At 49.6% G+C, this 27,879-nt stretch overlaps 2 protein-coding genes across 5 annotated transcripts in view; one reads left to right on the top strand and one right to left on the bottom strand.

Annotated features, from left to right (window-relative positions):
• SCMH1 (Scm polycomb group protein homolog 1) overlaps positions 1-1,877 on the top strand; it is a 60,754-nt gene extending 58,877 nt beyond the window's left edge. For all 3 annotated transcript variants that reach the window (XM_021554877.3, XM_021554880.3, XM_021554875.3), the window contains one exon: positions 215-1,877. In XM_021554877.3, the coding sequence (XP_021410552.1) occupies positions 215-340 (126 nt within the window). In that variant the 3' untranslated portion in view covers positions 341-1,877. The remainder of the gene's footprint in view (positions 1-214) is intronic.
• A 601-nt stretch (positions 1,878-2,478) lies between these two features.
• On the bottom strand, positions 2,479-19,442 carry CTPS1 (CTP synthase 1). 2 transcript variants are annotated; one of them, XM_021554801.3, is made up of 19 exons: positions 19,337-19,442; positions 18,818-18,994; positions 18,325-18,495; positions 17,598-17,698; positions 16,297-16,413; positions 15,571-15,654; positions 15,247-15,327; positions 13,443-13,594; positions 11,843-11,975; positions 10,326-10,414; positions 9,579-9,673; positions 8,997-9,059; positions 8,173-8,216; positions 7,352-7,448; positions 7,049-7,104; positions 6,868-6,964; positions 6,443-6,587; positions 5,328-5,418; positions 2,479-4,066 (listed from the first exon to the last, which is right to left on the bottom strand). In XM_021554801.3, exons 2-18 carry the CDS (start codon positions 18,981-18,983, stop codon positions 5,334-5,336), a joined length of 1,776 nt encoding a protein of 591 aa, XP_021410476.1. In that variant the 5' UTR covers positions 18,984-18,994; positions 19,337-19,442; the 3' UTR covers positions 2,479-4,066; positions 5,328-5,333. The 2 variants fall into 2 exon arrangements, with proteins under 2 accessions (XP_021410476.1, XP_021410477.1); XM_021554802.3 differs by having other exon boundaries at positions 10,362-10,414; positions 19,337-19,430.
• Between the last annotated feature and the right edge of the window lie 8,437 nt (positions 19,443-27,879).

The following is a 27,879-nucleotide window of genomic DNA, read 5'->3' as shown; positions in this document are numbered from 1 at the left end:
CTGGGATGTCCATACTGGGATGTCCCTGCTGGGCTCTCCATGCTGGAATATCCATACTGGGATGTCCCTACTGGGGTCTCCATGCTGCCATGTCCCTGCTGGGATGCTGCTGAGCAGGGCTCTCTCACCCAGCCCTGCTGTTGCATTTCGGGCCCAGCCTGGCTCGGGCAGGGCTCCCAGGTGCCACCACAAGCGCTGTCCTTGATCCTTGCAGGAGATCGACGGGAAAGCGCTGCTCTTGCTGCGGAGCGACATGATGATGAAGTACATGGGGCTGAAGCTGGGGCCTGCCCTGAAGCTCACTTACCACATCGACAAGCTAAAGCAAGGCAAGTTCTGAGAGGACTCCTGGCAGGATGGATCCTGGAAGCTCCGCTCCGGCCGCCCCAGCCGCGCTCACCTGCCGACAGGTTCGCATGCACACGCCCCCTCCGCCGCAGCAGAGACACTCCCGGCCCCGGCAGCGCTCGGGAGGAGCCTTCGCAGCAGACTCGAGCTGTGGGCCTTGGGAGCGGAGGGTTTCTTCCTTGCTGCCAGCCAGCACGTCTCTTCCCTGGGACGGAGCAGCTCCAGGCAGTGCCCCGGGTGTTCGCCTCGCTCCTCCCGCTCTCGCTGTGGCTCAGCGCTGCTGCTGGGGCAGCCTGGGCACCGAGCCTGCCCAGCCTGACGGGGCTCGGTGCCCCCAGCCTGCCCTCAGCCCCGTGACCAGCCACCCTGTCTCCAGACTGGGGGAGCCCATCCACCCCGCTCTGCCTGCCCCCAGCTCCTGACCTGCCTCCAGCAGGGCACACCGGGCCGGGGCTGGAAGCCTTCATATTTATTCCAGACTGGGGAGGCTGTGTGGGAGCATGGAGAGAGCTGGGGGAGCTGAGGAGTGGAGCTGGGCCTGGCGTGCCCCTGGCACAGATGGGCCTGGGCTGGTGTTGGAGGCTGCCTGGATGCTGCAGGACTCAGCTGATCCTTCTCGCCTTCTTTTTTTTTTTTTCATTTGGAATTTTTTTTTTTACTAAGGAGTTTCAAACTATGAGATGATTTTTCTACCTGTGTTGAACTCGCAACTCTTGGTGATTTTTAGCCAGAGTTCCTAAGGTTTGTCTTCCCAGGGGCACTCATGCTCCTCTAGAGTTTGTCCCAGCTCAGCGTGTGAGGGTTTTGGGTCTGGCCAGAGCATCCAGGGTGGTGATCTGTCCTGGCATCGCTCTTCCTGTGAGGGCTTTGCCCTTCCCGAGGCACCTGTTGGTCTCAGGCAATTTAATGTATTTATTTTTGATGGCACTTGAGTGCTTCCCATGGTCCTAGATACGTTTCTGCAGCTGCACGAGGCGTGTCGGAGTGGAGCCACCAGCTGTGTCACCGCCGTGTCCCCTGGACAGCAGCTGCCAGCTCGGGGCTGCCCAGACCCTGGAGCATCACTGTCACCAGCCTGGCTTGAGCTGGGGCAGGGCTGACAGTCCCCAGCGTGTGCCCACAGCTCAGCAGGCTCCCCCTGCAGTGGCCGAAGGCTGGGACGGAATCTCCACTCCGAGCTCTTCTCCTGTGCTCAGCTCACCCTCTGCAGCCGGAGCTCCCAGCTCAGCCTCCCCAGCCTCGAGGGCCTGGCCGGCAGCAGGACCGACCCTCCAGGCTCTTGCACTGAGTCAGGTTTACCCCTAAGGGGAAAAGTTGCAAAAAAAAAAAAAAAAAAAAAAGAAAAAAGAAAAATACCCCAACCCTCAAAGTAATAAAAAGGCAAAATGGCTTTTTGTCCTGTAGCTCAGCCTGTGCCAGCCCGGGGCTGGGGCCTCTCGGTGTGAGCCGGCCCCGGCGGGGTCAGCCAGTGCTTTCCTCTGCACTTATTTTACCTTGATTTGTTTATAAATAAAAGGATGCCAAGTTCCTCCCCGCGGTTTGTGCACTGATGGCAGCGCAGGGCTGAGCCCTGGCCGCAGGGGGAGCACAGGGAGGGCAGTGGGTGCTGCCCCGGGACTGAGCCCGGTGGGGATGGAAAGCACATCGTGTCCTCCCCGAGGCACCCCCAGAAGCACAGGGGGCCCTTGGGTGAGGGTGCTCCTTGTCCCTGAACCCAGAGCCAGGGCTGAGGCTGCTCTGGGGGGAGCCGTGGTGGCACTGACAGCCCCACATCCCCCCGTGGCCCAGGGACACAGCTCTGACCATGGGCCTGGTCCTGCACGTCCTGCACCGGGCAAGAAACATCCCAGCTGTGCAGGAGGGGGGTGGGACAAACCCTCCCAGGGCAGCCCAGAGCCACTGGAAAGCCTTTTCTGCCCTGCAAAGCCTGCAGGCTCAGCCCAGGCTCCCCAGATTTCTCCAAGGCTGGAAGGAAGCTCAGAACTTCAGATTTTGGAGCTCCACTAAAGTCTAAATCCACGGTGAATACAGCTCACAAATTTTTGCTAGCTTAGAGGGGATTAATTCAAGATTGGGCATTTTTGTACTTCAGTCCTTCCCTCCCTCAAAGCAGGCAGGAACAGAGCAGGCTCAGGGGCCTTTACTCAGTTTATTACAAATGAGCATTTAATGACCGAGTCAGTTGCACAGTTTTGGCCAAAACAAACATTTCAGGAGGAAAAAAACAGTTGTGCTGCAGCTGAGAGAGGATCTCACTTTGCCCCAGGACAGCCAGGCCAGGGCAGGACTGGGCAGCAGCAGAGCACTGCAACTGGAGAATTCCTGCACAACAGCTGGAATTGGCACATCAGGAATGCTCGAAGCTCTCCGGGCTCACAGCAGCTTTACAGGGAATATTTCAAACAACTGAGGACTAAAGCAAGGGGGGCTGGGGAGGAGATGGCTGGGGAGGGACAGGGTTTGGTTTTGTGGCTCAGCCAGGTGTGACCATGCAGCTCTCCCAAAATCCACAGAGCTGCTGAAGTCTGAGCGTGCAACATCAGACACGGGAGACGCTTTCCTTCCTTCCTTCCTTCCCCCTCCAAGGCCACACAGGGGTTGTTCCATGGCTGCAGCAGGCAGGGAACCGAGACAGCTCAGCCCCTCGGCAGCACCCAGCTGGACAGCAGCAGCCACCACCCCAGGCAGCAACGCCGAGGGGAGCTGAGCCCTCGCTCAGAACAGCCCTTGGAGGAGGAAGGCTCCCACTGCAGGAGCCCAGGACATGGCTCCAACGTGGACAAAAAGGCAACAAAAGGCTCCGCTTCAAATCCACGACAAAGCACCAGGAGCTGCTGTGTCCCAGGCCAGGGACACAGGTCAAGGCAGCAGTGGAAGTGGTTCAGTGGTTCACTCTGTTCTCACCTCCCCCTTGATGCAAGGGGTCGGAGTTTCCCAGCCCCGGGAGCAGCTCCAGGAGCACAGGGAGGGCTCACACGGACCCCTGGGGTCAGGGCTGCCCTGGCAGCTTTGTTCTCCTGCCACCCCACCTGATCCCAGTTAATCACATCCCTGCAGTGACATGTCAGCCAGAGCTGAGCATGTTCCAGGGTAACACTATTCCAGGAACATCTTCCTGGTTACAAATTCATAGTGACAATGAATGCACCCAAGAGCACCAATGCCAAAGGTTTGCAAATGCTACTGAAAAAAACCAGAAACAAACCAAAAATCATCCCCTTCCCTTTTCCCTGAAAAAAAAAAAAAAAAAAAAACGAACAAAAAGGCTGCATGAAGCTGCCCAGAGCCCTCTCTGCAGCACAGACACTAAGCCAGCCCCCAAAATCTTGTGCCATCCATAATTTCATCAGTAAGTAAAGCTTGAGGAGGGAACAGGAAGACTGGAGAAAGCAACTCCACTGTCCAAGGCACCCTGCACTGGGAAGGACGTGTGCCATGGGATTCCCCTGAACACAGCAAATCCCACACTCCAGTTTGCTTCGACCTCCAAGCTGGTGCAACTGAAGGAAGTCGGGAGGGGCCTCTGTGAACTCTCCTCCACAAATAACCAAGATCTATAGAGAAAATAAAGGAAGAGCTGAGGAAATAAGGGACAGGATCTCAGAACAAAAATTATAAACCCATAAGTTAGGAAAGCTCAAAGCTGAGGGTGTTGAAGCTACTGCTGTAAGAACACCTGGAAAACCTCATGGAGACTCCTCTCGCAGCAAGGACACACCTGGAGAGGGAGAGAGAAAAGGAGCAGGAATTACTGACAGGCTGGAACTGCACAGCACTGGAAGCAGAGTGACACGTGGGCCCTGGCCAGAGCCCTGTGCCCAGCTCGGGTGTCTGCCACCTTCACAGGGGCACTGTGGCACCTCCAAAGGGACTGGACTGCTCCCCTGGACACAGGCTCCTTCCACACAGAGCACAGGACCGAACCCCTGCCCATGGCCAGCACAAAGCAACATGTTCACTGTGCTGCAGCCCTCAGAGAGCTGGGCTGAGACAAGTCCCAGGGACACTGCCACCCTCCCCACAGCTTCCTCCAAGCCACCAGACCTGCCCCATTAGGGAATACTGTCAGGGAGACCAAGGTGCAGAGCACCTTTAGGATCAAAATTTACAGGGAGAATTCTTCAGCTCTTGGTGTTGTGGAACAGCCCAACACCCAGCAATCGCATCTGGCCCCAGTGCTGCGCCCAGGGATGGGGAGCACTCCTGTGACAGACTGGGGCTGACCCTGCTTTCCCTCTGCAGCCACTCTGCAAGTGTCAGTAACACAAAGGAAGGGGCAGGAAGGAAGGGCTGGACCTCTTCAGTGCCCTGGCACTCAGCAGTGGAGCCCTGCTGTCACCCCACAGGTGTGTGCAGATGCTGCCCAACTCCTGCAAAACCCCCACACAAACCAGCCAGAGCAGGGGCAGGTGTCACATCCATGATCACCCACTGCACAGAGGGAGAATGCAAATTTCAAGTCTGCCTGTTTTGCTGGTGCAGTCCGAGTGCCAGGTTTTAGTGTCTTCTCCTTCCCAGGACTGTGTACATCCAGTTTTCACACCCCTGTAACAGCTGCAGCCCTTACAGAGCCCTAGGTCTGACAGAACTGCTGTCCCAGGAGATGGACACAACGGATACTTCCAAGATATTATTTTACTATGGTGAGGGACTGCAAAATACTGAATTTCCTAAACCCAGCAACCTCCTGTGCAGCTCTGCCCTCATTTTCAGGTGTGCTCCACTAATGCTTTTATCCCAATCTAACCCCAAATTCCTCTGTTTGTATTTCTATTTTATTGTGTGTCACTTTGCTCAGGGGACACCCATCCCCAGCTGTTGCACACCCAGCCCTCAGCATGGCTGGAACACATGTGAGCACCAGCACATCTCATGGTGCCCCAGCTTTCTACCACAAAACTCTTTGCTCAGTTGCCAGGAGCAAAGACTGGCCAAGAAATATTTTCCAAAAGGAAGAGGCTGAGGTCATTAAACATTACCAGGAATCAGTCATGATTTGCTGAAGGGAACTTCAGCTCTGTTATCTCCAGGTCAGGAGAGCTGCTGCCACTCCGGTCACTGTAGGTGTCCCTGCAGGATTAAAAGATTTGGGGTTAAGGGAGCACAAGGGCTTTAAAGGACAGAAAATCCATGGGGATGCTGCAGCACAGGGAAAACTTCAGCTCCTCTGCTGCTAGGTGCCATTTCAAACTCAAATGTGCAAAAACAGAGAATTAAAATATCCCTCCACCCTTGGAGGCACTGAAATGAGAGTGCCTCACACATGAAACTCTTCTGGACCACACCTGACCACTCTGATGTTGGCACCAACACAGGAATCCCATGGTGCAGCTGCACAGCAGCTCAGCCCACAAAGCAACCACCTTCCTTTTGGCATTGTATTTGCCTGGGTTTGACACAGGCACTGCTAATTCTCCTCTGCCTTTGGTCTGGTTTTTGTTTAGTGCCTGTCACCACTCAGCAACCCCTCAATGCTCTCTGTGAGGAGGAGAACAGACCAGTACCAAGTGTTTGCTGCACAGTCCTGAGTGCCAAAGGGAATTGCAGGCACTGGGGAACAGCAGCACCAAGTAACTGTGCCACTAAATCCACCCAAAACACCACTTGCTTTGCAAACTGAAACAAAGAAAGCTGAAGTCAGGGAAAAAAAAAAAAAAAAAAAAACCAAAAAAAAGAGGTTGCAACCACCAGGGTCTGTTCTTTAAACCAGCAACAGGAACAAGTTTCTTATGGACTAAGCTGGTATGTGGGACTTGAGTGAGGAATGTAGGGAAAAGGCCACGAGGTCTCCAGTCATGTAAAAGAGTAGGGCCAACCTCAGTTTCCCCAAAGACCCCGACTGACACAGCACAAGGCTGCAGATCTCCTCTCCCTGGAGCCAGGGCCTCTGTGCAGGACAGCGCTGTGGGCCCACAGTCAGCCTCAACACAGAGAGGGGAAAGAGGGGTGGAAAGCAGTAGGGGTGGAATGTAGAAGGGGTGGAACAATACCAAGATATCCCCAGGAGCTCTGTGCCAAAAGGAAGCTCTGGGTTATCCTGCAGGAAGCAGCACTGTCCTGTGACAGCTCTGACTGGGATCTGTCTTAAACCCACCTGGGGGAGAGCCTGCAGCCCTTCTGCAGGTAGTGGGTGAGTCTCCCTGCAGATGCCAGGAGGAGCCCAAAGTATGGGGGTGATGGCTTGATGGGCCTGGAGAGGAACTCGGGGTGATACTGAACACCAACGAAGAAAGGATGCTCTGAGAGGAACAAACAAAACAGTCAAGTCAAGTCTCTCAAGCTTGTGGCTGAGCTGCAGGTAAAATCCTGGTAATGTTGAAGCCCTGATGATTGGGAAGTATCATTTCCATTTTTGTCCATAAATGGACAGCAACATGGGATTTTATTTTATTTTTACCATCATTTTATGGATGGAACTGAGACAGTGTGAACGGTTCCCCCATGAAAACCTGCTCCATTACACTCCAACACTTTCCCTTGTCCATCCCACACCCACAAACCAACTGCTTCAGGACTCACCTTCCAGCTCAACCACTTCCATCCGCTCTCCCTCCTCATCCTGCCCCACAAACTTCAGACCTTGCTCTTCAAAACACTTTTTCAGTTCTGGATTGACCTAAAACACCAAAAGCAAGACAAGCCAGGATCTCTTGTGTCTGGATTACACAGGAAAGCTCAATACCAATATGAGCATTTTTACCTCAAATCTGTGTCTGTGTCTCTCTTCCAAGAAATCATGATCTCCATACAGCTTCCCTGCAGCAGAAGGAAGATGTCCTCAGAGCAGTGATCACAGCTTTTAGCACATTCACTTGTCAGCATCCTTCAGAATCTGCTACTTCTGGAGGGGATCAAATTCCCAGATCCCCATTCCCCACCAGAACAGTCTGTGAACACCTGCCATTCAAGGATGCTTCAACATGCCCAGGTCTCACTTCCCCATCCCACACACATGCAAACCATTCCCAGGAAACATTTCCAGAAGAGGCAAGAAGTGCCTTACTCATGATTGAATTCTTAGTCTGGAAAAGTGTCCTCCTCTTGCCAAGCCTCATTGTCCCACCCATTTGCCCAGGATTATGTTCTGGCATGTCTATGACCTGTGGAAAGAATTCAGAGGGAGGTGAGAATCAGGGAGGAATAACAGTAACAGGCAGACTCTGACACATAAAAAGAAATCCCACCAACATTCATGCAAAAAACCAAGAAAACTGCCCCAGGAACACTGTCTTGACAAGGCAGACCAAGAGAACTAGGTTAGCTGGCTGAGTTGTTCAGTACAGGCTGCACAGGACATGTATGGGAGGTTTGAGGATATTCAGGGACCTGTCACAGAACTCAAGAGTTTACACAGATTGCACACACCAATACTGTGCTGTTTACTGAACTGCAGTGTTAAACAAACAAGCAAATTTATGGAAAAACCCAAATCAGAATTGCTCACTCTTTAATAAATAACGTCATAAATTGTTTTCTGATAATTTCCTCACTTTGAGTAGCATTTTAAATTACAGGAGAAGCCAATCATTATGGCAGACCCTTGACCAGAAACACAGAGCCTTTCACAAATGCTCCCAGGAATTCAGGTCTGTCTGGAGCTATCATACAACAGTTGGAGTTGGAAGGGACCTTAAAGCTCATCCAGTGCCAGCCCTGCCATGCAGGGACACCTTCCACTGTCCCAGGCTGCTCCAAGTCCTGTCCAGCCTGGCCTTGGACACTCTGAGGGATCCAGGAGCAGCCACAGCTTCCCCTGGCAATCATGCCCAGGGATGTGCAGGGAAGTCAAGTAAGGATATCACAAGTAAATCACCATAAACTCACCACTGGATGAGAAGTTTTGGGGTCAAACTCTGTTGAGTTTGCATCTGCAAGGTAACATTCAGCAGTGAGGACACAGAGAGGCTCACACCATGGCATCCCCTCCAGGACTGCCCCAGGGCCAGCTGCTCCTCATCCCCAGCTGTGCTGAGCCCCCTCAGGCACAGAACACCCCAGGCAGCAGAACAGGGCTGTCAGCACTGTTCAGTGTCCATTTCAAAGGCTAAAGTTGTAGGATAACCCACCCTCATTCAGGAAAAACACACGTTCAACACCTTCAAATACAGAAATAAAGGCAGGGAGGGGGAAAGGAGCAGAATGGTGGAGAAACTCCTTTTTCCCCACCCTCATTATTGGATAGAATCAAACAGTCAGGCTGAGAACTCAATTTAGCACTCTCTGAAGGGAGTTCTGTTAACAGGGACCTGCTCAATCCAAGCAGTGAGGCTCAGAAGGTAACTCCACTCACTGAAGGAGCTGCAGCTGCTGGCTGGCTGAATTGTTTTTTGGGTTTTTTCCCACTGGCTGCAGTGGGAATTTAGCTGCCAAGGTGTTTCATTCAGGAGCTAACAATCTCATGTTGAGCAATAGGAAGCTTTCCGTCATTATAAGCATGACTAACTCCATTGATTTTTATTTAAATAGGGTAAGGAAATTGCTCTTTTTACTTCGAATTAGCAAAAGAGATAGGCATTTTTGCAGGTCTAGGTAAAAAATTAAACCTACCTATGAAAAACTTAAAAAACACAGTATCTAAAAAAAAAAATCACAGGTATTACTCAAGCAACCCAAGAAACGACCAAAGGTAGGAAGTTTTGTGCCATTACCTTGCCAACCAAGGACACTGCGAGCAAACTCCACCACTGCCAACTGCATTCCCAAACAGACTCCTGTGGAGGAAAGGCAGGACATGGATCAGGTCAGGACAGGAACTCTGAGCCCACACACCCTCACAGAGTATCCCGAGTCACAGAAAACCTGCACGAGGCAGATCTTGGACTGGGACTCAGGGGTCTGTAGTCCTGACAAGCTTTACTCCCCACTTTCCCATCCCCTCTGCTCATACACCAGTTGAGCCTCTCACCACAGACACTTCACTGAAATGCAGTCTCAGATTTCTTGGTGCCAAGATCACCACAGCCTGATCTGAAACATGCCCAGAACTGCTATCCCCTCATTACAGACTCCTTCTCAGCACATCCCAGCCAACTCTGACCACTTCAGAGCTAACCAGGGCTGAGGCTGCATTCCCTGCTCAGCACAGATCACTGCCTTCCTCAGACAGTTGCCTGCAGAACTGCTCATCCCAGACACCAGTGAAAATCAGGGAGCTCCTGTTGCACACCAGTTTGGCTGTTGTTCAATTTCCTTTCTTTTATTTCTTCTTAGGGATGAAACACGTTTCTCACCTAAAAAGGGTTTTTTCTGTTTCCTTGCCCAGGAAATAGCTTGAATTTTGCCTTCTGTCCCTCGAACACCAAATCCACCAGGAACCAGAATTCCACTGCATGAGGATGAAAAGATGCCATTCAGCATGGCTGCCCCAAACCACACACCCACAAATCACCTCCCTCCCATGAAATCTTGGCCTTGCAAGTCCTCTCTCCTGAAAAGGGCTCTGAAGTAGCCACGTGGCAAGGCCTGGCTGCAGCAGTTTCCACATGACTTCACATGAGCTGTCATCACATAAAGAGGGGGAAATATTTCATAAATGCCAATTTTACCTTCCCAAAGAGAGATCCCAAATCTATCACAGGTTACCATGCTGAAATGGTTCATGCTGTGGGACTCACACACCCTGCATCAAAGATGTTTGCAAACACATCACCCAGCCAGGCCCATGCTGAGGAAACCCCTGGCTAAATGTCAGGTTCTCCTAACACCAAACTCTGCAGGAGGTTCTTCTGCTCTCACACAAATCCTGCTGCCCTGAGGGGTAACAAGCCCCACTTGTTCTTGTTTTTGTGCTAATGCTTGGCACTCCTCTGCATACTAATGCTTTTCCCCCCATGTCCCCCACCTCCCTCACTGATTTAACAATTCTCCATTTAACATCTTATCCTAAACACCCCTGACAGGTGTTTGGGGCCTCACCAGAGTGTGCTGAAAACAGTTTATCAGACATTCTCCAAGGAAAGGGCCACAGCAGAACTTACTCAGCACCACAGAGCTTCTGCCACGCCTCGTGGTACCTGACAGGCTCCTCCTGCAGAGTGTCTGGCTCCAAGTCAGCAGAGTCAATGTACTGGGAAGAAATCCAAAAAAAGGATGATGAGAGATTACCACAAGAGTGTACAGGACCTCCTGAATCCTCACTAAATTAAGACACCATCATTCCTCCTGGACAGCTCTGGATTTGTTTCCTAATGGATAGTTTTTTCTGGGTTGATTTCCCATCTGTTAGCCAACAAAACTCCTTTCCTCACCATCCTGCTCTTGGTGCACAGACAGAACCCATTTCTCCGTCCTCCCCTCTCTGCAGCTCTGCTGTGACTTACACCAAGTCCCTGAGCCCCAGCCTGTAATGTTCAATGTGAGGTGTTAATGCAAGGTGGGAACAGGGGGCTGTGCAGACTCAAACCACCACAGCGAGGGGGGAAAAAACTATCCCTCTCTCATCAAATAAACATCTCCTTCAAGAGGCACTGCAGAAGAAATAGGCTATGGTGAAACACAGGCTGCTGTAATTAAAGGGTGTTATGACAATAGAAAAAAAACCTGCACATTTTCCATTTTCTCATCTCCAGCATTCCAGTACCTCTGAACTTTTGGATGTTCTGGCAGGCTGCGAACCCTTTTAAGGAACCATTTTGTCCTTTTTTTGTTTGTTTTTTAGAAATTGCAAAACTACCAACCAGTTCTTTAACTAACCACAGCTACTGAGTTCTTCAGCACGGGATCTCCCTGCACAAGGCTCACAGAGCTCACTTCACTTCTGAGCCACTCAGACACAGCTGTGCCAGGGAATACCAACACATGCACGTACAGGGTCTGTACTTTACCTGTCTTTCTTGTTTTGCTTATTTGCACCTCTGCTGATTTTGGAAGCTGAAAGGAAAGCCTGACCTAGATCAGTACTGTTAAAAAGCAACCACATATTTCCATGACTCACTGACATCATGCAACTGCTGGACATTTACAAGTCTATTGAAATGAAAATAAAATTTCTAGTAACAAGTACATATTTCACCTCTTCAGAGCATTCAGCTATGATCAAGACCCCTGAAAGCATCTGTGCATCCAAACCAGCATGAAAACCTTAATAAAGCCTGAGGCAGGAGCATCACAAAACCAGAGTTCCACAAGGTTAACAGCAACAACCCCCAAAACAAGTCACTTGCAACAAGTGTCAGAGAAATGAAAGCAGAGTGTCCCCCTCCAGTCCATCCATCACTGTCACAGCTCAGCACACAACAAGTGAGCACTGAGGAGATTCCATCCTCTCGAGCTCACAGGAGGAGAGGCTGGTTTGCTCTGAAGCTGGTTGAGGCCTGATAACAGCTCTTTTAATCAAAACACCTCTTTTGATGCAAGGATAATTTGGATGTTCAGTGGCTGAATCACTTCTCCCTTTCTGTCTATGGGTTTGTGAAAATCTGAATTAGGATAGGCAGCACTGCAGGTGGAAGTAGGATGGGTGGAGATTTTTCCCCACACTCAGACCCATCCCTACCTTAATGTCAAGTTTGTGGTTGATGGCCAGGGCAGAATGCTCCAGAGCTTTGATGACAGATGCATAGGAGTCAGAAAACTTGGTGTATTTGCCCACCAGTGCAATGGAACATGTTTCAAGCAGACGGTCGTACCTGCAGAACACACAGGTTATTGCAGCAGTAACAGGGAGGGAAGGAAGTCACTTCCATTCTGTTCAGCTTTCCAAGGAACAAACAGCTGTGTTCTCCTAAGTGTGTCCAACAGAGCTGACGTCTTTGGAAGAGTGACCTTTTATAATAATTATGATTTAGAAACATCAAAGCAAGATCAAAACCAGAACAATGACTGAGGAGAACAGTTGCAGAAAGCCATACATAAATTAACTCATCTCTCTTGATGATGAAAAGCCATTCTGAGCAGATCCAAGCTGCCTTTTCAGGAAGCTGTATTAGATTCAAAGGCCACAGTGAACTCCTAGGAGAGGATCAAAGCACAGCTTGGTGTATGTTTTACTGCACAGCATCTTCCCACACTGCTGCTGAGCTCATATCAGCAGCTACAAACACAGAGCATTTCTGCAGTCCTGAGGCTGTGCTGCCTCCACTTTCAATCCCCAGCACCTGGCAGCATAGAACTCACACAGCATTCCTGGCCACAGCCAAGAGTTTGTTTAAAGTTTCTCTCAGAATTGCTAAATACCTTCAGCCCAGCTGGTGACAAGAGCATTCCCCATGAAAGGAAATGCTACTGACAGGGCTGGCTTACGTCAGGCACAGAAATCAAGGAAAGCATCCAGATCTTGAAAATTAATTTCTTATAAGAACAAACATATTTAAGGCTTCTGCTGACATTCAAACCCTTTCTGAAAATACTCTATTTCCCCATGAACATTGAGTCTATTTCTCACAAGAAAAAAACCCAGTGTCCAAGGGGTCTCAGAACAGGTACCAAACACTCGTCTCACTTGCCTGAAAGCACACTCAAAGATGTTCTTTGACACTCCTGACATGTCCACATAGCTACAAAAGGATTTCAACACTTTACAATGTTACCAAGAGGTTTTTTTTTTTATAAAAAGGGAGGGCAGAGCTGTCCAGCTTTTCATTACTTGAAAATGAGTTTGACTCAGACAGTACACTTCCACCATAAGATAAGGATCTCACTAAGTTTATCTCACAGGAATTTATGGAGGAAGTCTGAAGGAATTAGGGTGATTCAGCTTGAAGAAGAAAAAGCTCCAGGGAGACTTTATGGCAGCCTTCCAGTAAGAGGATTTATGAGAAACATGAGGACAGACTTTTTAGGAGGGTCTGTTGTGCCCGGACAAGTGGTGATGGTTTTAATCTAAAACAGAAGAGATTTAGGCTAGATAGAAGGATGAAATTTTGTGCAATGAGAGTGATGAGGCACTGGCACAGGTCATCTACAGCAGCCGTGGATTTCCCACCTTGGAAACATTAAAGGTTTGGATGGGGCTCCGAGGAAAAGGAAAAAAACAATGTGAACATGTAAGAACACTTGAGGAATAGGGAATAACACTCATCATCTCAAAAAAGCAACAGCCAAGAACAGAAACCAATCCGGAAGTGTGCTGCAGTGTGCCCAGCAGTGCAGCTCACCTGTCAGCCATCTCCTTCCACTTCATGAGCATCCTCCTGGGCTGCCTCTCGATGGGAAGGTCCAGCCTGTGCCTGAAGTAATCCACAACTCCCTGCTCCTCCAACAGCAGAGGAACCCGGTAGATGGAGGAGACATCATGAACACAAATGACCTGTTCATAAAATAAGGGTATCATTAAAACACAGCCATCCAGTGCCTGTACAATCATTTTTACTCAGATATTCAGAGTTCCTGTCTCTAGCAGAAAACCGTATGACCACCTAGACTTCCAGGCAATAATGTGTTGAATAACATATCAATTCCTTATGCTTGAAAAAGCCATTCTTCAGCACTTCCAAGGCATTGCTGCTCCCTGGAGCCCCTTGGGAAGGGCTATAACACAGTAACACACAGCAGGAGTCAGCTGCCCAGCACATTACGTGAGCAGCACTCAGCAAAGTTCAAAGAACACTCCAAGAGACTCCTGTGATACAGAATCCCAAGTGAAGCTACAGTCAAACTGCCACAGGCACAGCTTCCCCCTCCCCACCACTGTCCTTCCTAACCAGGGCTCCCAGTCTGAGTGAAACCCAGGGAAATCTGTCACCCCCATACAGCAAAAAAAAAAAAAAAACCTTTACAGGATGTCCCTAATCAAATTTGGGATTACACAATTATGAGCAAAGAACTCTTAGGTCAATGAGGAAGATCTACATCAAAAGTTCTAGTTCACTGAAATGGGAAAAGATGGCTCAGGACAACTGCCACCTGTCCATTAATAATGAACCTGTACTTCAACGATCCAAAACACACTGGCAAAACTTTTTGAAATCCTTATTTCAACTGACTCAAATGAAAACAGAATTCAGTACTGAAATCTGTACCAGTCAAACTTCCTTAACTGCAAATCTTCCTCTTTTACCCTCAGTGCTGTTCACTTCTCAATCCAAGTGCAACAGCAGCCAGAGCAACAACTACATAGAACTGCATTAAACTTCCTGGAAAGGGACAAGAGCCAACTTATTTTGAATTCCTAGCTAACAAGAAGTAGATATTTTACTGATGACACATCAACATTATTGCCAGCAGTGCAGTGCTCAAAATTGCAGGAGTCAAGTTTGGTCTTGCTGTAGAACAGATTAATAAAAATTACTTGACAGAACCTGGGATTGCAAAGATATACTTGGTCTTTCACAAAAAGACAACATTTTTCCAGCTCCAGCTGGATTGGAAAGTGCTAAAATTCAGTCTACATACTTTTTACTATTTTCCAAGGTCCACCTTGTATTACAAGTCTCAGTATAGAAAGAATCGTGCAAAAGTGGAATTTGTACATATCACAACCTTCAAGTGAAGCAATGCTTCTCCCAAGCACCATTTCAACCTCCCTGTGAAATCTCTCCTCAAGAATTCTTGGGCAGAAGAATAATATTGTGAAAAGAGCAGTGTATGAAGTATAGTCATAGAACCTTTCACCTCTACTGGAAAATCTCATTCTTCTACGTTCACAGGAGGAATGTGGAACTTTGTTCACAATGTGTAATTAATTACACAATGTGTAATTAAGGTCAAAACAGTGATTCAGAAATCACCTTGGATACCATAGAATCCTCTAAGCTTGCACCAATCACCTTACAAGAAAACCTGGGTGCTGACACAAAAAGAATTGGTCCATGTGTCAGGAAGGGAGGCAAGACAAAGCAGCAAATGAATTATGCAGCTACCAGAACAGAGCTACAACTGCTGCAGTAGACAAAACTCCCCTCAGCATCTGACAAACAGCTCCAGTATCTACTGCAAGGAAGCACAGACAGCAATCCTTACCTGTTCTGGTTCAACATGACAGAACATGGAAATCTTTTCTTTTACTGAGGTATCCAGTGGAGTGGAGCACCTGCAAACAATCTAACAGAGCAGCAACATCAGGACTGTGACACCAAACAGAAACACTCAGGCATTCATAAAACAAACCTCTAAAAAGAGCTTTGTGCAGTCTCTGCGATTTGAGAAAAAAAAAAACACAAGTCTATTTCTTTTCCTTATTTATCACCACTATACAAGAGCTCTCAAATTAAGCATTACTTAGACAAGACTGCTGTTGCAACATGCCAGATTTTTACATTCAAAGCCATGCAACACAAACCTTACCAGATCTGGAGAGAGCCCGAGACCTCTGAGCTCACGAACACTGTTCTGGGTGGGTTTGGTCTTCTGCTCCCCTGTCGAGCTTGGCTGGTCAGAGAAGAGCAGTTGGTGCATCAGATTGTGATAAGCAGCAATGATTCAGCAGGTTAATCAGGACTCTCAGACATTTCATAAAAACTTTGACTCAGTTCTTGGACAATTCACATGAACCTCATGTAGCCCATTTTAATCCCCAGGACTGAAAGCAACAGCAGGAACCCAAGTCCCAATCTGCCCACTGAAGTGCAGGAAGAAGAGGGACAGAGAGCCTAAGGTTTATCCACTGCTCCCTCCAAATACCTAATGTTCTGTATTTCTTATTTTTCTCTATAAATCACCTGGCCTGGACAGAATGGGAAAAAGGGAAAAGAGAACAAAGATTGATCTGCACTCCATAATTATCCATTTCCTCTGTCAAATCCAGTTCAGTATGACACAAGAAATGCTCATGCTGCATTTCTGCAACTCCGAAGCCTTTATTACATGTTTATATCCTTTGAAGGGTTCCTGTTCAATTCCTATAAGACTTTTTAAATACACAAGCATATAATCTCTGCATTTCTGCCAGAAGTTTACATATACACAGAAATACAAAAGTAACAGCACTTAGAGATACAGCATTTCAGAAACACCTATGTAGGAAATTTTGGACTGAGGAAGCCTCTGACCAGCAATGTTTCAGGTCCTTACCTGGGGAACCAGACTGACATGAATGTTACAGAAATTCTCTCTTTTGGCTTTGAACTGGAACTGGCGGAAGGCCTCGATGAAAGGCATGCTCTCGATGTCACCCACGGTGCCCCCGAGCTGGCAACACACAGACACTGGAACTACAGTTACTGCCAAAACAGCACCTGAGGTGTACACTAGAGACATGAAAATATACCTAACAATCTACTCCAGGTACTATTCTACCGTCATAATTTCCCCACAAATCAAAAAACCACAAGAAAAACAGCTTCCCCTATGGGCAGCACCTCTCCAGAAACATCAGCTTGACTTCTATTTTCTCTTCAGAGAAAAGACTTGGATGTGAAAATTATGATTTATGAACATTAGGTGGCAGTGAGAAGCAAAATTTCTGTTAAGTTTTAGGAACTATATAGAGTGGACACATGCAGGAACAGATGCAAGACTACACTTGGAGCCTCCCAGGCCCCGTCAGACAGTGCCTCCTTGGTACTTGAGATCTGGGCTTGTGGTCCTGGCACAGAAATTGGCACCCAAGCTGCAGGCAGAGTCCAAGTCACTATGACCTGGGCTCTGTGACAGGCTCCCTCTCCTGTGTTAGCATATCCCAGCAGCCAGCTCAGCAGTGTCAGAGCCTTCGTCTTGCTCCATCTCCTTCTGGCAGCAGAATGTTCCATAAACTCACTGAGAAATGCCACCACTAACTGGTGCCATTCCCTGTCGCAGATCTGTGCTAGAACTGGTCACTTGGAGGAGGAAAGACAACTGCTTCTAGAGAGGGAGTTACCTCCCCTCCCTCTACACACCAAGGAAGAAGAGGGCACAGCACAATTAATTCAGACTGGCACAAGAGCTCAAAAATTCATTCTGTAGGTTAATTCATGGAATATCCTGAGCTGGAAGGGATCCACTGAGTGCAGCCCCTGGGCCTGCCCAGACACCCCAACAATCCCACCCTGGGCATCCCTGGGGCTCTGGCAGCCTCGGGGCTGTGCCCATTCCCTGGGCAGCCTGGGCAGTGCCAGCACCTCTGGGGGAAGAACCTTTCCCTGAATTCCAGCCCAGATCTCCCCTGACACAGCTCCAGCTGTTCCCTGCGGTCCTGTGGGGCTGCCCCTCATGAGGCAGCTGCAGGCTGCAATTCAAAAGATTAGAGTAAGTAAAGTTAACAAGGGGAATTTTTAACCCATTCAATAACACACAAAGTTGAACATTTCTGTGAAGAAAAATGCAAAATATGCATATAGATCAGTTTACTGCATACAAGAAACAAAACTACCTACTTTTTAGAAGTTACAAACCTCAATCACACAAACTTGGGGTTCAATGCCATCTTCATCCACAGGAATCCGTGCCTGCCTCATTACCCATTCCTGTATGGCATCTGTGATGTGGGGAACAACTGGAAAAGAAACCCAGGCAGGGGTTAAAGCCCCCATATGTTTCTCCCTCTTAACTCATTAGAGAGCAAATTACTGACAATCACTAGCCAGTGCTTCCCACAGGGCTTGAGCAGGAATTTTTGTCTTTAAAGAACTATGGATTTTTGAAGTGATTATTCTTGGCTGTGATTTTCAAGTGCCTTGGCAGGAAATTGAACCCTGCCTTAACTTAAACACACGTAAGCAACATTTCCTTTAAGCTGAAAAATTCAAGCACAAACTGTTCTTTGCTCTAAGCAGAGAAAGTTACTCTGTTTTAAGCTGTTTGTAAAAGTCCTAATGTCAACCAGCTGTGGAAAGTGGTTAAAAATGGAAAGGACTGATCTGATACAAATCCTTTGGGTTTTCTAATAATATGAATTAATAAAAGCATTTACCACTTTAACCAACAACCCCAAAGTGTATTGGTCTGAAGTCTGTTCACATTTATCCCTGGGTACATTAGACAGCTGGAGCCAAGCCCAGCATAGTCCAAACACAAGCAGGATGGTGCAGAGCCTCAAGCAAAGATGAAAGGCAAAAGCATCCAGCCAGGACTGAAATACAGAAGGCACTCCTAAGCACCAGAAAAAAAGTTTTGCATCACCTTGGACCGTTTTGCCAAGATAATCTCCCTTCCTCTCCTTGTTAATGACATACTGGTAGATCTTCCCCGTGGTCAGGTTGTTGTCTTTGGTGAGTCGGATATCGAGGAAGCGCTCGTAGTTCCCGAGGTCCAGGTCCACCTCCCCTCCATCATCCAGCACAAACACCTCTCCTGCAGGCACAGAAACACACACAGGCACACGTGTCAGGCATGTGGAAGAATTCAACATAAGAAAACTCCTTCCCTGATTGCCACAGCAAGTTTAGGAGCGGCGAACAGAGCTAAAAGCCTCCAATAACCGAGAGGAGCAGCACACAGGGAGGGACTGAAGCCCTTGAGGCAGCAGCAAGGCCAGCCCAGAGCACATCCGTGCTGTGGGCACAGCAGCCCCAGCAGCCGGCCGCAGGCTCAGCACCGGCACAAAGGCTCGTACAGAGGAGACCACTCACGGCAAGCCGGGACAGCCCCGGCACCGAGCACGCGGGGCACTCACCGTGCTCGTACGGCGAGAAGGTGCCGGCGTCGATGTTGATGTAGGGGTCGATCTTGATGGAGGTGACATGCAGCCCGCAGGACTTGAGGATGGTGCCGATGCTGCTGGCGATGATCCCCTTGCCGATGCCCGAGATCACGCCGCCCGTGACCAGGATGTACTTCATCTGCCCCGCGCCTGGCCGCGACACACACCGGCACCGCCTCAGCGCGGGCTCCGCCACGGGGGCGCTGACAGCGCTGACAGCGACCCCCGCACCGCTCCCGCCGCGGACAGCGACCCCCGCGCCGCTCCCGCCGCGGACAGCGACCCCCGCGCCGCTCCCGTCCCTGCCGGCGGCCCCCGCGCCGCTCCCGCCGCCGCTGAGGGCCGGCGCCCCGCCCGCTCCGCCCGCCGCCAGTTCCCGCCACCGCCGCGCGCCGCCCGCGCGGCCCCGCCGCCAGGCCCGCGGGGTCCGCGTGCTCCCGCTCCCCACCCCCCCCGCACCGCCGCGCGGGTGGTCCCGCCCGCCGCTCTCACCTGCGGCCGCCGGGCGCGCGGACAACGCGCACGGGGGGGGAGGAGCGGGCGGGAGGTGCGGAGCGCGCGCGGCGCCGCTGCTACTCCCCGCCGGCTCGGCTGGGAGCCGCATGTGAGGCCCAGCTGCGGCTCTGCGCCTGCGCGGGGCGGGGCCGGAGCCCGCGGTAGCCCCGCCCCCCGCCCGCCCTCAGCGCCTCACGGAGAGCGGGAGCGCTCCCGGCATCGGGGGGTGCGCTCCGGTGGGAGCGGCCTTTAACATCGCCTAGTACAAACTACAGCTGACACCTCCTCATCATGTCCCCAGGTGCTAAACTTACGAGCTAACACCTCCTCATCATGTCCCCAAGTGCCGCATCCACACCTTTCTTGTACGCTTCCAGGGATGGGGGTGTAGGTCTCAGATTCAAAGAGAGAAACTGAGTTTCTAACCAGGCAGAAGCCTGGGAATGTGTTGGAAAATAATGTAAATAAGGTTCTTTATCTCTCTTGTTGTTCATATTGTTTATAGTCAAGTTCTACCACTGTGCATCATGCACTGTACACCAATGGTGTGTTTTGTTTTTATTTCAGGACCAATGGAATTGGCCTGGACGAAGCTCTGTATAAAGAGCGATGCATTTTGAAATAAATCAGTTTTACTCTCGCCTTCTGACTCAGTCTCCTCATTCCCGTCCTGCCTCAACAGCGTCATGGGGGCTCCACCACTGCCCTGAGCAGTCTAGGACAGGACAACCTTTCAGTGAAGAAATTCCCAAAATCCCCCCTGAGCCTGCCCTGGCCCAGCCTGAGCCCGTTCCCTCTCCTCCTGTCCCTGTTCCTGGAGCAGAGCCCGACCCCCCGGCTGTCCCCTCCTGGCAGGAGCTGTGCAGAGCCACAAGGTCCCCCCTGAGCCTCCTTTTCTCCAGGCTGAGTCCCTTCCCAGCTCCCTCAGGGATTCTCCAGCCCCTTCCCAGCTCCCTCAGGGATTCTCCAGCCCCTTCCCAGCTCCCTCAGCCCCTCCTGGGGCTCCAGCCCCTTCCCAGCTCCCTCAGCTGCACCTGAGCTGGATTCTCTCGTGTTGGTCTCATTTTGTGGTGTCCGTGTGTCCTGCCAGCACATTCCCCCATAGACACAGCCCCTGAGTGTTGATAGCTCTGTGGGCAGAGATGTCTCTTTGCCTTCCCTGGGCTGGGGCTGTCCCCTCGCTGCTGGCACAGGGTGACCCTGCTGCCCTCTTGGAGGAACATCTGCTTTCAGGATTACCTGGCCATGCTGACATGTTTCTCCATGAATGACTGTTCTTATTTTCTGCTGTCCTATGAGTAGCTCCTAAGTGGGAAATATTAAAAAATCATTTCCAGCACCTTTTCTGCAGAATGGTGGCTGTGGGTCTGGCGGCGGTGAGATGGGTGACAGCAGGCAAGGGCTGTGTGTGCTCGGGCTGTCACTGTCACTGCCTGGTGGCACATCCTGATGAGGCACAGGGAGGCTGAGCTCTCCCAGGACTGCCTTTAGACATCCCAGCTTTTCCCATTTCATGAGTGGGGCACAAGACACGTGTCTTGTAGCTGAAGGGAAGTCCATTCTTGTGGAGATGTGTGTAACCTCGATGTGAGCATTAACTTCAGCACACACAAATCCTTTTCTCAGTGCCTCATTAAAGGCCTCAGGGGTTGGACATCCCGTGGTGCTCAGGAGAAAACTGCACTCAGTGGGAGCTATTGTGAGTATTAAATGGTGTGGAATAACACTGACCCAGAAAAGTCAGATCACAAATATCTCAAGTTATGCAAAATTACATCTGCTTTTTGCAGAAGAGGGTGAAGGTGTGTGTGGGTACGTGTGTTTCACCCTTAATTTTGCCCTCAGTCAGTTTTGCCCTTGCAGTGCCTTGTTCTCAGCTCTCAGTAAAATACAGACTGAATATTTCCCTTTCAGAAATGTGAAATGAGATGAAATGGATCTGCTCTGTTTATTTAACAGGATTTGATTCACAACAAAACAATTTAACTGTAAAACATTGCTAGGAAAACTGATATAGCTTTGGGGAATGTTAATGTGTTACTGGGATTATACAAGGAATGAACAGACTGGAATCCTCAAACACTCTCTTGAACTTCCTTGCAGTTTAGGGGTCTGCTTGTACAGGGAAAGGCTTATTGTGATGTTACATGTATGTAATATTAATGGCAGTGATAACAAATTATATCTTATGCATGATACATATATGCAGTTATTCCAGTCAGGACATTCACAGCCTCCTCTTACATAGTCCCTCCTGAAGGTGACAGGATGACCTGTTGCAACAAGATTTTGGGACTGAGATACCATTTCCAGGCAGTGATTCTTTTCTCTGTGAAAGAAGTAGCTAAAGATGGCCCTGCACTGGAGTGTTCCTGACAGAATATCCAGGAGCTTGCAGCCCCCCTGGGCTCTGCAGGGTGGGCTGGCTGCCACCCCACCACTGGGCAGCACTGAGGAGAAAACACTTTATTGTCTTTATTGTTATTGTGCTGCTCATCACCACAGGTGTCTGATATGTTCACTTAGCACCTGTCTCACTCACATCATGTTGGGTGGGTGTCAGCTCATGCTCTTCTGACTGATCCCTACTCCAAATGCCCTGCACATGCCCCAGGTGGCAGCAGTGTGGGTGAGGACATCCCTGCCACCATCCCCATCCACCCTGATCCCTTGTTAGCAGCAGAAGGCTTTGCAGAAGTTGGGTAGCACCAAGGACAGACAGGACTTGGAGTCACAGAATCCCAGAATGGTTTGGGTAGGAAGAAGCCCTAAAGATCCTCTTGTTCCACTCCCTCCCATGGGCAGGGACACCTTCCACTATCCCATGTTGATCCAAGCTCTGTCCAGCCTCATCTTGAACGCCTCCAGGCAGATCATCTCATGTGCTGGTGAAGTGCATTCTGAGTACCTGTGAAAAGCTGCAAAATCTTGGCTGATTTTTAAGTATAGAATAATGTAGACAGCTAAAAATCAAGGCATGAGGGTGATTGTCAGCTGCCCTACTCTAGATTCACCCTCAGTTCTTACTCTGTGACTGCTGAAGTGGTGATGAAATAGTTCCTGCTATCATCCAAATGTCTTTTGAAAGGCTTCTTCAGTGGTTTGGGGTGGAATTTCTTCCTTAGTAATGCAGGTGTGTACTATGTGAGGTAGGATACTGGACTTCCTTCTATAGAGGTGACTGTAAAAATCCCCATTTGTAGGTTCTCCTAACCAATTCCCATCAGCATGTGGTTCAAAGCCAGGATCCAGTGCCAGTCAGGCCTTGGAAAACACCGGGGAAGCTGTTGTGTGTTTGGTTCCCCCTGTGTGCTGATCACTGGGTTTCACCTCGTGATTGATCTAAACTTCACAGGGGGGGATCTGGAGTCACTGGCGTGTCAAGCACTGTCCAGTCCCACTTCCACACAGCAGGATGCTCCCTGTGAGCCTTCTGTATGGCTCCTTGAGGTTTGTATTTACAGGGTTAATCAGGGTTTGTGTAAAATGTTTAAACCCTTTTACTAGTCTACACTTGTGCTCTGAACTTGATCAAGTTTTCATTTAAGTGCAAAGTAAACACATCTGTCGCCCTGAGCAACCAAAGGATCTGGGCAGAACTTGAATAAGATACAAAATTATGTAGGAACAAGAGCTGTTCCTACATGTACAGTGCTCTGGAGCACAAATCTGATGAGAAGCAACCGGGGGGATGAGTGACAGAACAAAGGGAGATGGCCTCAAGTTGTGCCAGAGGAGGTTCAGGTTGGATATTAGGGGAAAATTCTTACTGAAAGAGTGGGCAGGCATTGGTGCAGGATGCTCAGGGCAGTAGTGGAGACACAGTCCCTTGGAAGGGTTCAAAAAATGAGTAACCATGCCACTTCATGATACATTTTGTGAACACGGTCGCATTCAGGCAGAAGTTGCACTTGATGATCTTGCAGGTCGTTTCCATTTTTAGTTGTCCTATGGTTTTGTGTCTTGTGGCAGCTCCTGCCCTCTCACCTCGCTGCGCTCTGTCCTCTCAGAGATCTCCACTAGATGGTGGAATGGACCCGTGAAAAGTTTGTGCGGTGACAAAGGCACACGATCAGGCTGTGGTGACACCCGTGGGGATCTCGGAGCTGCTCTCAGGACCAGATCCTGGAGCACCACACATGCCCTGCGTGTTAGGGGGCATTTGGCAGCACCCCTCTGCATCAGTCTCTGCGGTGCCATCCCAAACCCGCTGGGACTGAAGAATTGTGATCCTTCCACAGGTCTTGATTCTTTCAGATATGGGGGGTTTCACCTTCAGGCCTCTTCCTCTCTACTTCCTTTTCTCCATGGAGAAGAGCTGCCTTTTTCCTAGGGGGCAAGTAGTGAACCCACTGATGTGCTGCAGAGCTCATCCATGCTAGGAAGGGAATGTTTTGGCTGGAGGACTGTGAATGAGAATGGGACAGCATGTCACCAAAGAAATGTGAGTGGGGAGAAAAAGCTCTGCAGGTGCACAAGACGTGTGTGATGGGGATGATGGAGCCAGTGCTAGCCTTGGACAGAGTGCTGACCTGAAACTAACTCTCAGTCCTCAGCCCTGAAAGCTCACATCACAGTTCTGTGTCTCAGTCTCTCCTGTGTAAGATGTAGTAAAGGAATCTGACCTTTTGGGGACAGTCTTTTGTTATCTACAACGAATTGGCCATCAGAACTCTCTGTTTTCATTACTGACTCTGCTGGTGGCTTGTGGGATTGTGCCCTCTGTACCTGGAGTCAGGGGGAGGTGAGGCTTTAGCTCCACTCGTGACACTGTCCAGAGCAGGAGGCTGAGCCTGCCCTGTCCTGGTTCCCTCCTTTGAGTTAGAGCTGCAAGTCCTGCACGCAGCAAAGGGAGATCTGCCAGAGCCAGCGGCTGCTGAAGGGGTGAGGGTGCTGCTTCAGCTGCTGGCACTGTTTGGCCAGCCTGGTGAAGGTGTAGGCTGCAGGCCTTCATCTCTGCAGAAAGACTCATGCAGATTTGATGAGTGAAGCTGTAGAAACAGAATGAGATGTTTTCCTTTAACAAATGATGATTCCTTTCCTAAGGGGACTGTGCTGGTGGTGGTGGTTTTGCCAGGAGATAACCTGGTTTAGGGGGAAGTATCCCTGCCCAGAAGGCTTGGAACAAGATGTCCTTTAAAGTTTGTTCCAACCCAAACCATCCTGTGGTTCTGTAATTCTGTGATTCCATGACACCTTTTTTCTGAGGACAGAAACCACACAGAGCATCTGAAGCCGAAGGAGTGTCCTCAGCTCCCCCAGTGCTCTGCAGGAGTGCATTTCCAGCTCGTGCATTCTGGAGAGGCCAAGCCAGCTGCCACAGAATGTGTTACAAAGACATGCAAGGACAAGAGGCAGGATTATCAAGAGCTGCTTCTCTCTATCTGCATGACTGAGCAAAATTTAATTACCTCTGCTCTCAGGAGAGCTGCCTGGCCCTTGTACATGAACCATGAGATTTAGGTTTCTAACAATTTGCAGTGCTGCCACAGGTCTGTGAGCCCTGCAGCCTGTAAGGTGCCTCTGGTAGAGACCAGGGAAAGCTGGGACAGGGACACTGTAGTGAGTCATCCAATAAAAAGAATAGTGTAGGGAAAGGAGACCTGCTACCCACAGGAAGCATGCTGGTTGGCTTTTCCATTCAATCATCTGCCTTTAAAGTTTTTAGCCTGTCGTATTTCCATAGGTCCATTTTCACCTGCCTCTTTGGTGCTGTGAGCTTGACTGTCTGCAGGTTTCTCTGGTGCCCAAATCTTCATTTTGTATTTTCAAGTATTTTCAAGTCTTGTGTTTGCATTTTCAAGTCTTAAGTTTGTATTTTTAAGTCTTAAGTTTTATATGCTGTCAAGTAACACCTTCTGTTCTTATTGTCCAAGGAGACTACTTGTTTCCCTTCTGTCTAGCAGCAGCAAGGAGCCACCATAAAATTATCTCACAGAGCTGCTCTTCAGTCGTGGCTGTGGTAATGAACCAAGTGTTTAAGAAAAGGATTGGTCCAGAGAGCTGAAAGGACCAGGTGAGAGATCTGCAGGAACATTTGTTGAGATGACTTCACCCTGGGATGTCAGGGTGTGCCTGTAGGTTCTACACAGAAACCCAAGCCATCCCTGCTAGTTGTAACCTTGTCAGTCATACGTGTTTTGCTGTTGTGATAAAGTGCAGGACAGGTTGCCTGTTCTGAGCATTTGGTAAATGGACAGAATTGCTGTGGTGGGACCTGCATGGGGGCAGGAATGTCACTGCCAGGCACAGAACAGGGTCTCAGTGCTTAGAAAAATAACACAGTCATCCAGGGAGAGTCAGGTTCAGCAAACCTGAAGAGCTCTGCAGGGCAGGAACACTCAGCAAAGCACTGAGGTGCCAAGAGGCTAAACAGGTTTTGGCCTCACTATTTGCCACGTACCATACATAAACAGAGTGTGGCCAAGGTTTGCATTAATGCCAGCCAGGTGTGCCAGGCCCAGGGCAGGAGGTGAGGCACTGCACAGACACACAGGGGAAAAGATAAATGTGATTCTCTATAGCATTTTTCCTTGAATTAAAATACACACCAGGGCCACTGTTCCCCCAGCACCTTTTTGGCTCTCAGCACATCTTAACCTTGACCCACAAGGGACATTTGGAGGTACCATATGACAAAGCCCAGGACAGAGCTGAGCCCTCTCCAAACACAGGGACTGTGAACCATCTGGTCAAGTCCAGGTTATCACACACAGAGGCCACCATGGCTAGAAAATCAGGTAGGACCATCACAGAAGATCTGTGTTTCACAGCAAACTACATGAGGGAGTACCAGAATCCCAGAGGAGCTTTGGGGATGTGAAATTATACCTGTTCCTAATCCAGGATGCTTTTGTGGATGTGTCAAAGACTGGAATTTTTGGAAATACTGTTTCTCTGCCACTACTGTGAGTGTCCCATCAGCTCACTGACCACACAAAACAGCCCAGCTAGAGTTCATTTAAAGCTCTGCTCAAATGCTTCATTTTTCTGTCTTTAAACCTGTACTGACAATATTTGCATTGTAATGATTGAACTCTGCTTTCACCTCAACATTTGCCTGGTAGCAAAGATGAATTCTGCATAACCAGAGATCATCTGAGTCTTCCCATTCTTCTGGGAATAGTCTCACCTCAGTGTAGGACTCAGCTCTATTCAAGGCATAAGGGAGCTGCTTTTTCCCAATACTACACAGGAAGCTTTGGAGATGCAAAGGGTACCAGGGTGCAAGAAGTAGATTTAGGGACTAGGATCAGCCAGGAAGTCCTCAGAAAATGTTAGGTTCTCCCAAAAGTTTGTAGATGACTCTGAAAAAAAGAGAGAGGACGTTTTTTTTATACAGGCACATAGTGACAGGAAAAGGGGAAATGGTTTTAAGTTGATAGAGGGAAGGGTTAGATGAGGTATCAGGAATAAATTCAGGAATAAATTGCTCAACCTGTGAGGGTGGTAAGGCCCTGGCACATGGTACCCAGAGAAGTTGTTGATGCCCCATCTCTGGAAGTGCCCAAGGCCAGGTTGGATGGGACTTGGAGCAGCCTGAGACAGGGGAAGGTGTCCCTGCCCATGGCAGAGGGTGGAGCAAGATGAGCTTTCAGGTCCCTTTCTATCCAAATTATTCCATGGCTCTGTAATTCTGTGATCTAGGGAAGAAGGCACTCAGTGTTTTGCTGGGGATCCCATAGGATTTCTGGCAGAGTTAAGGGGTGAGAACAGATCTCCATGTTTCACTCTGCAACACAAATCTGACAAGATCACTCTCATGCAAGAACAGCTGACACAGATCCCAGCTCACACCCAATGTCCCTTTCCCTCATTTTTGGTTGGTTTTTTTTTGTTTGTTTGTTTGTTTGTTTGTTTGCTTTTGTCTGTAAAAAAGGTGGAATCCATTTTAGGAGCACAGCATGTATGATCACCAGCAGGAGAGAGTGTGCCACCAGCACAGGGATGTGTGGGAGCTGTGGGACCTGGCCTGAGAGCAGCAAAGCACAGCTCAGCACAGCCAGAAGGGGCTCCACTGCCAAAGTGCTTAGCAAACAGAGGAACTGGTGTGAGGAAAGCAGCATGAGCAGAGGGTTGGAGAAGTATGGGGCAAATATGCAGGCAGAAAAGTTTCCAGGGCAGCGTTGCTGGCTGAGAAAGATGAGGTCCCACACTGTCACTCCTGGAAAGCTGGGTGAGAGAAGGAAAGACACAAAGGCTCCAGAGAGAGGATGAAGGAAATGCAGCTTGACACAAAGCCCGAGAGAGGAGGAATGCCCTGGGGAGTTCCTGGATGGACTCCTACAGAGGTGAAGCTAAGCTGGCAAGGAAACCTCACAGGGCAGCTGAGCTCATGCTCTGCCCCAGCCACGTGCAGATCTGCTGTGCCACAGGGGAGATGGCAGTTCCACGGGCACACCACGGGGCCAGCATCCAGTGGGGGGTTTTGTCAGTGTTCCCAGTCAAAGAAATCCAACAAAAAGCTTTGCCTCTAACAAGCAGCCTCTGGCTGCAGCAGGTAACAGGAACAGGGTATCAGCAGAACTCAGGTAGTTGTC

The sequence above is a fragment of the Lonchura striata genome, chromosome 26 (assembly GCF_046129695.1).
Source record: "Lonchura striata isolate bLonStr1 chromosome 26, bLonStr1.mat, whole genome shotgun sequence".
In the NCBI taxonomy this organism is placed as follows: Eukaryota; Metazoa; Chordata; class Aves; order Passeriformes; family Estrildidae; genus Lonchura; species Lonchura striata.
This window is presented reverse-complemented; position numbering and strand designations above follow the sequence as displayed.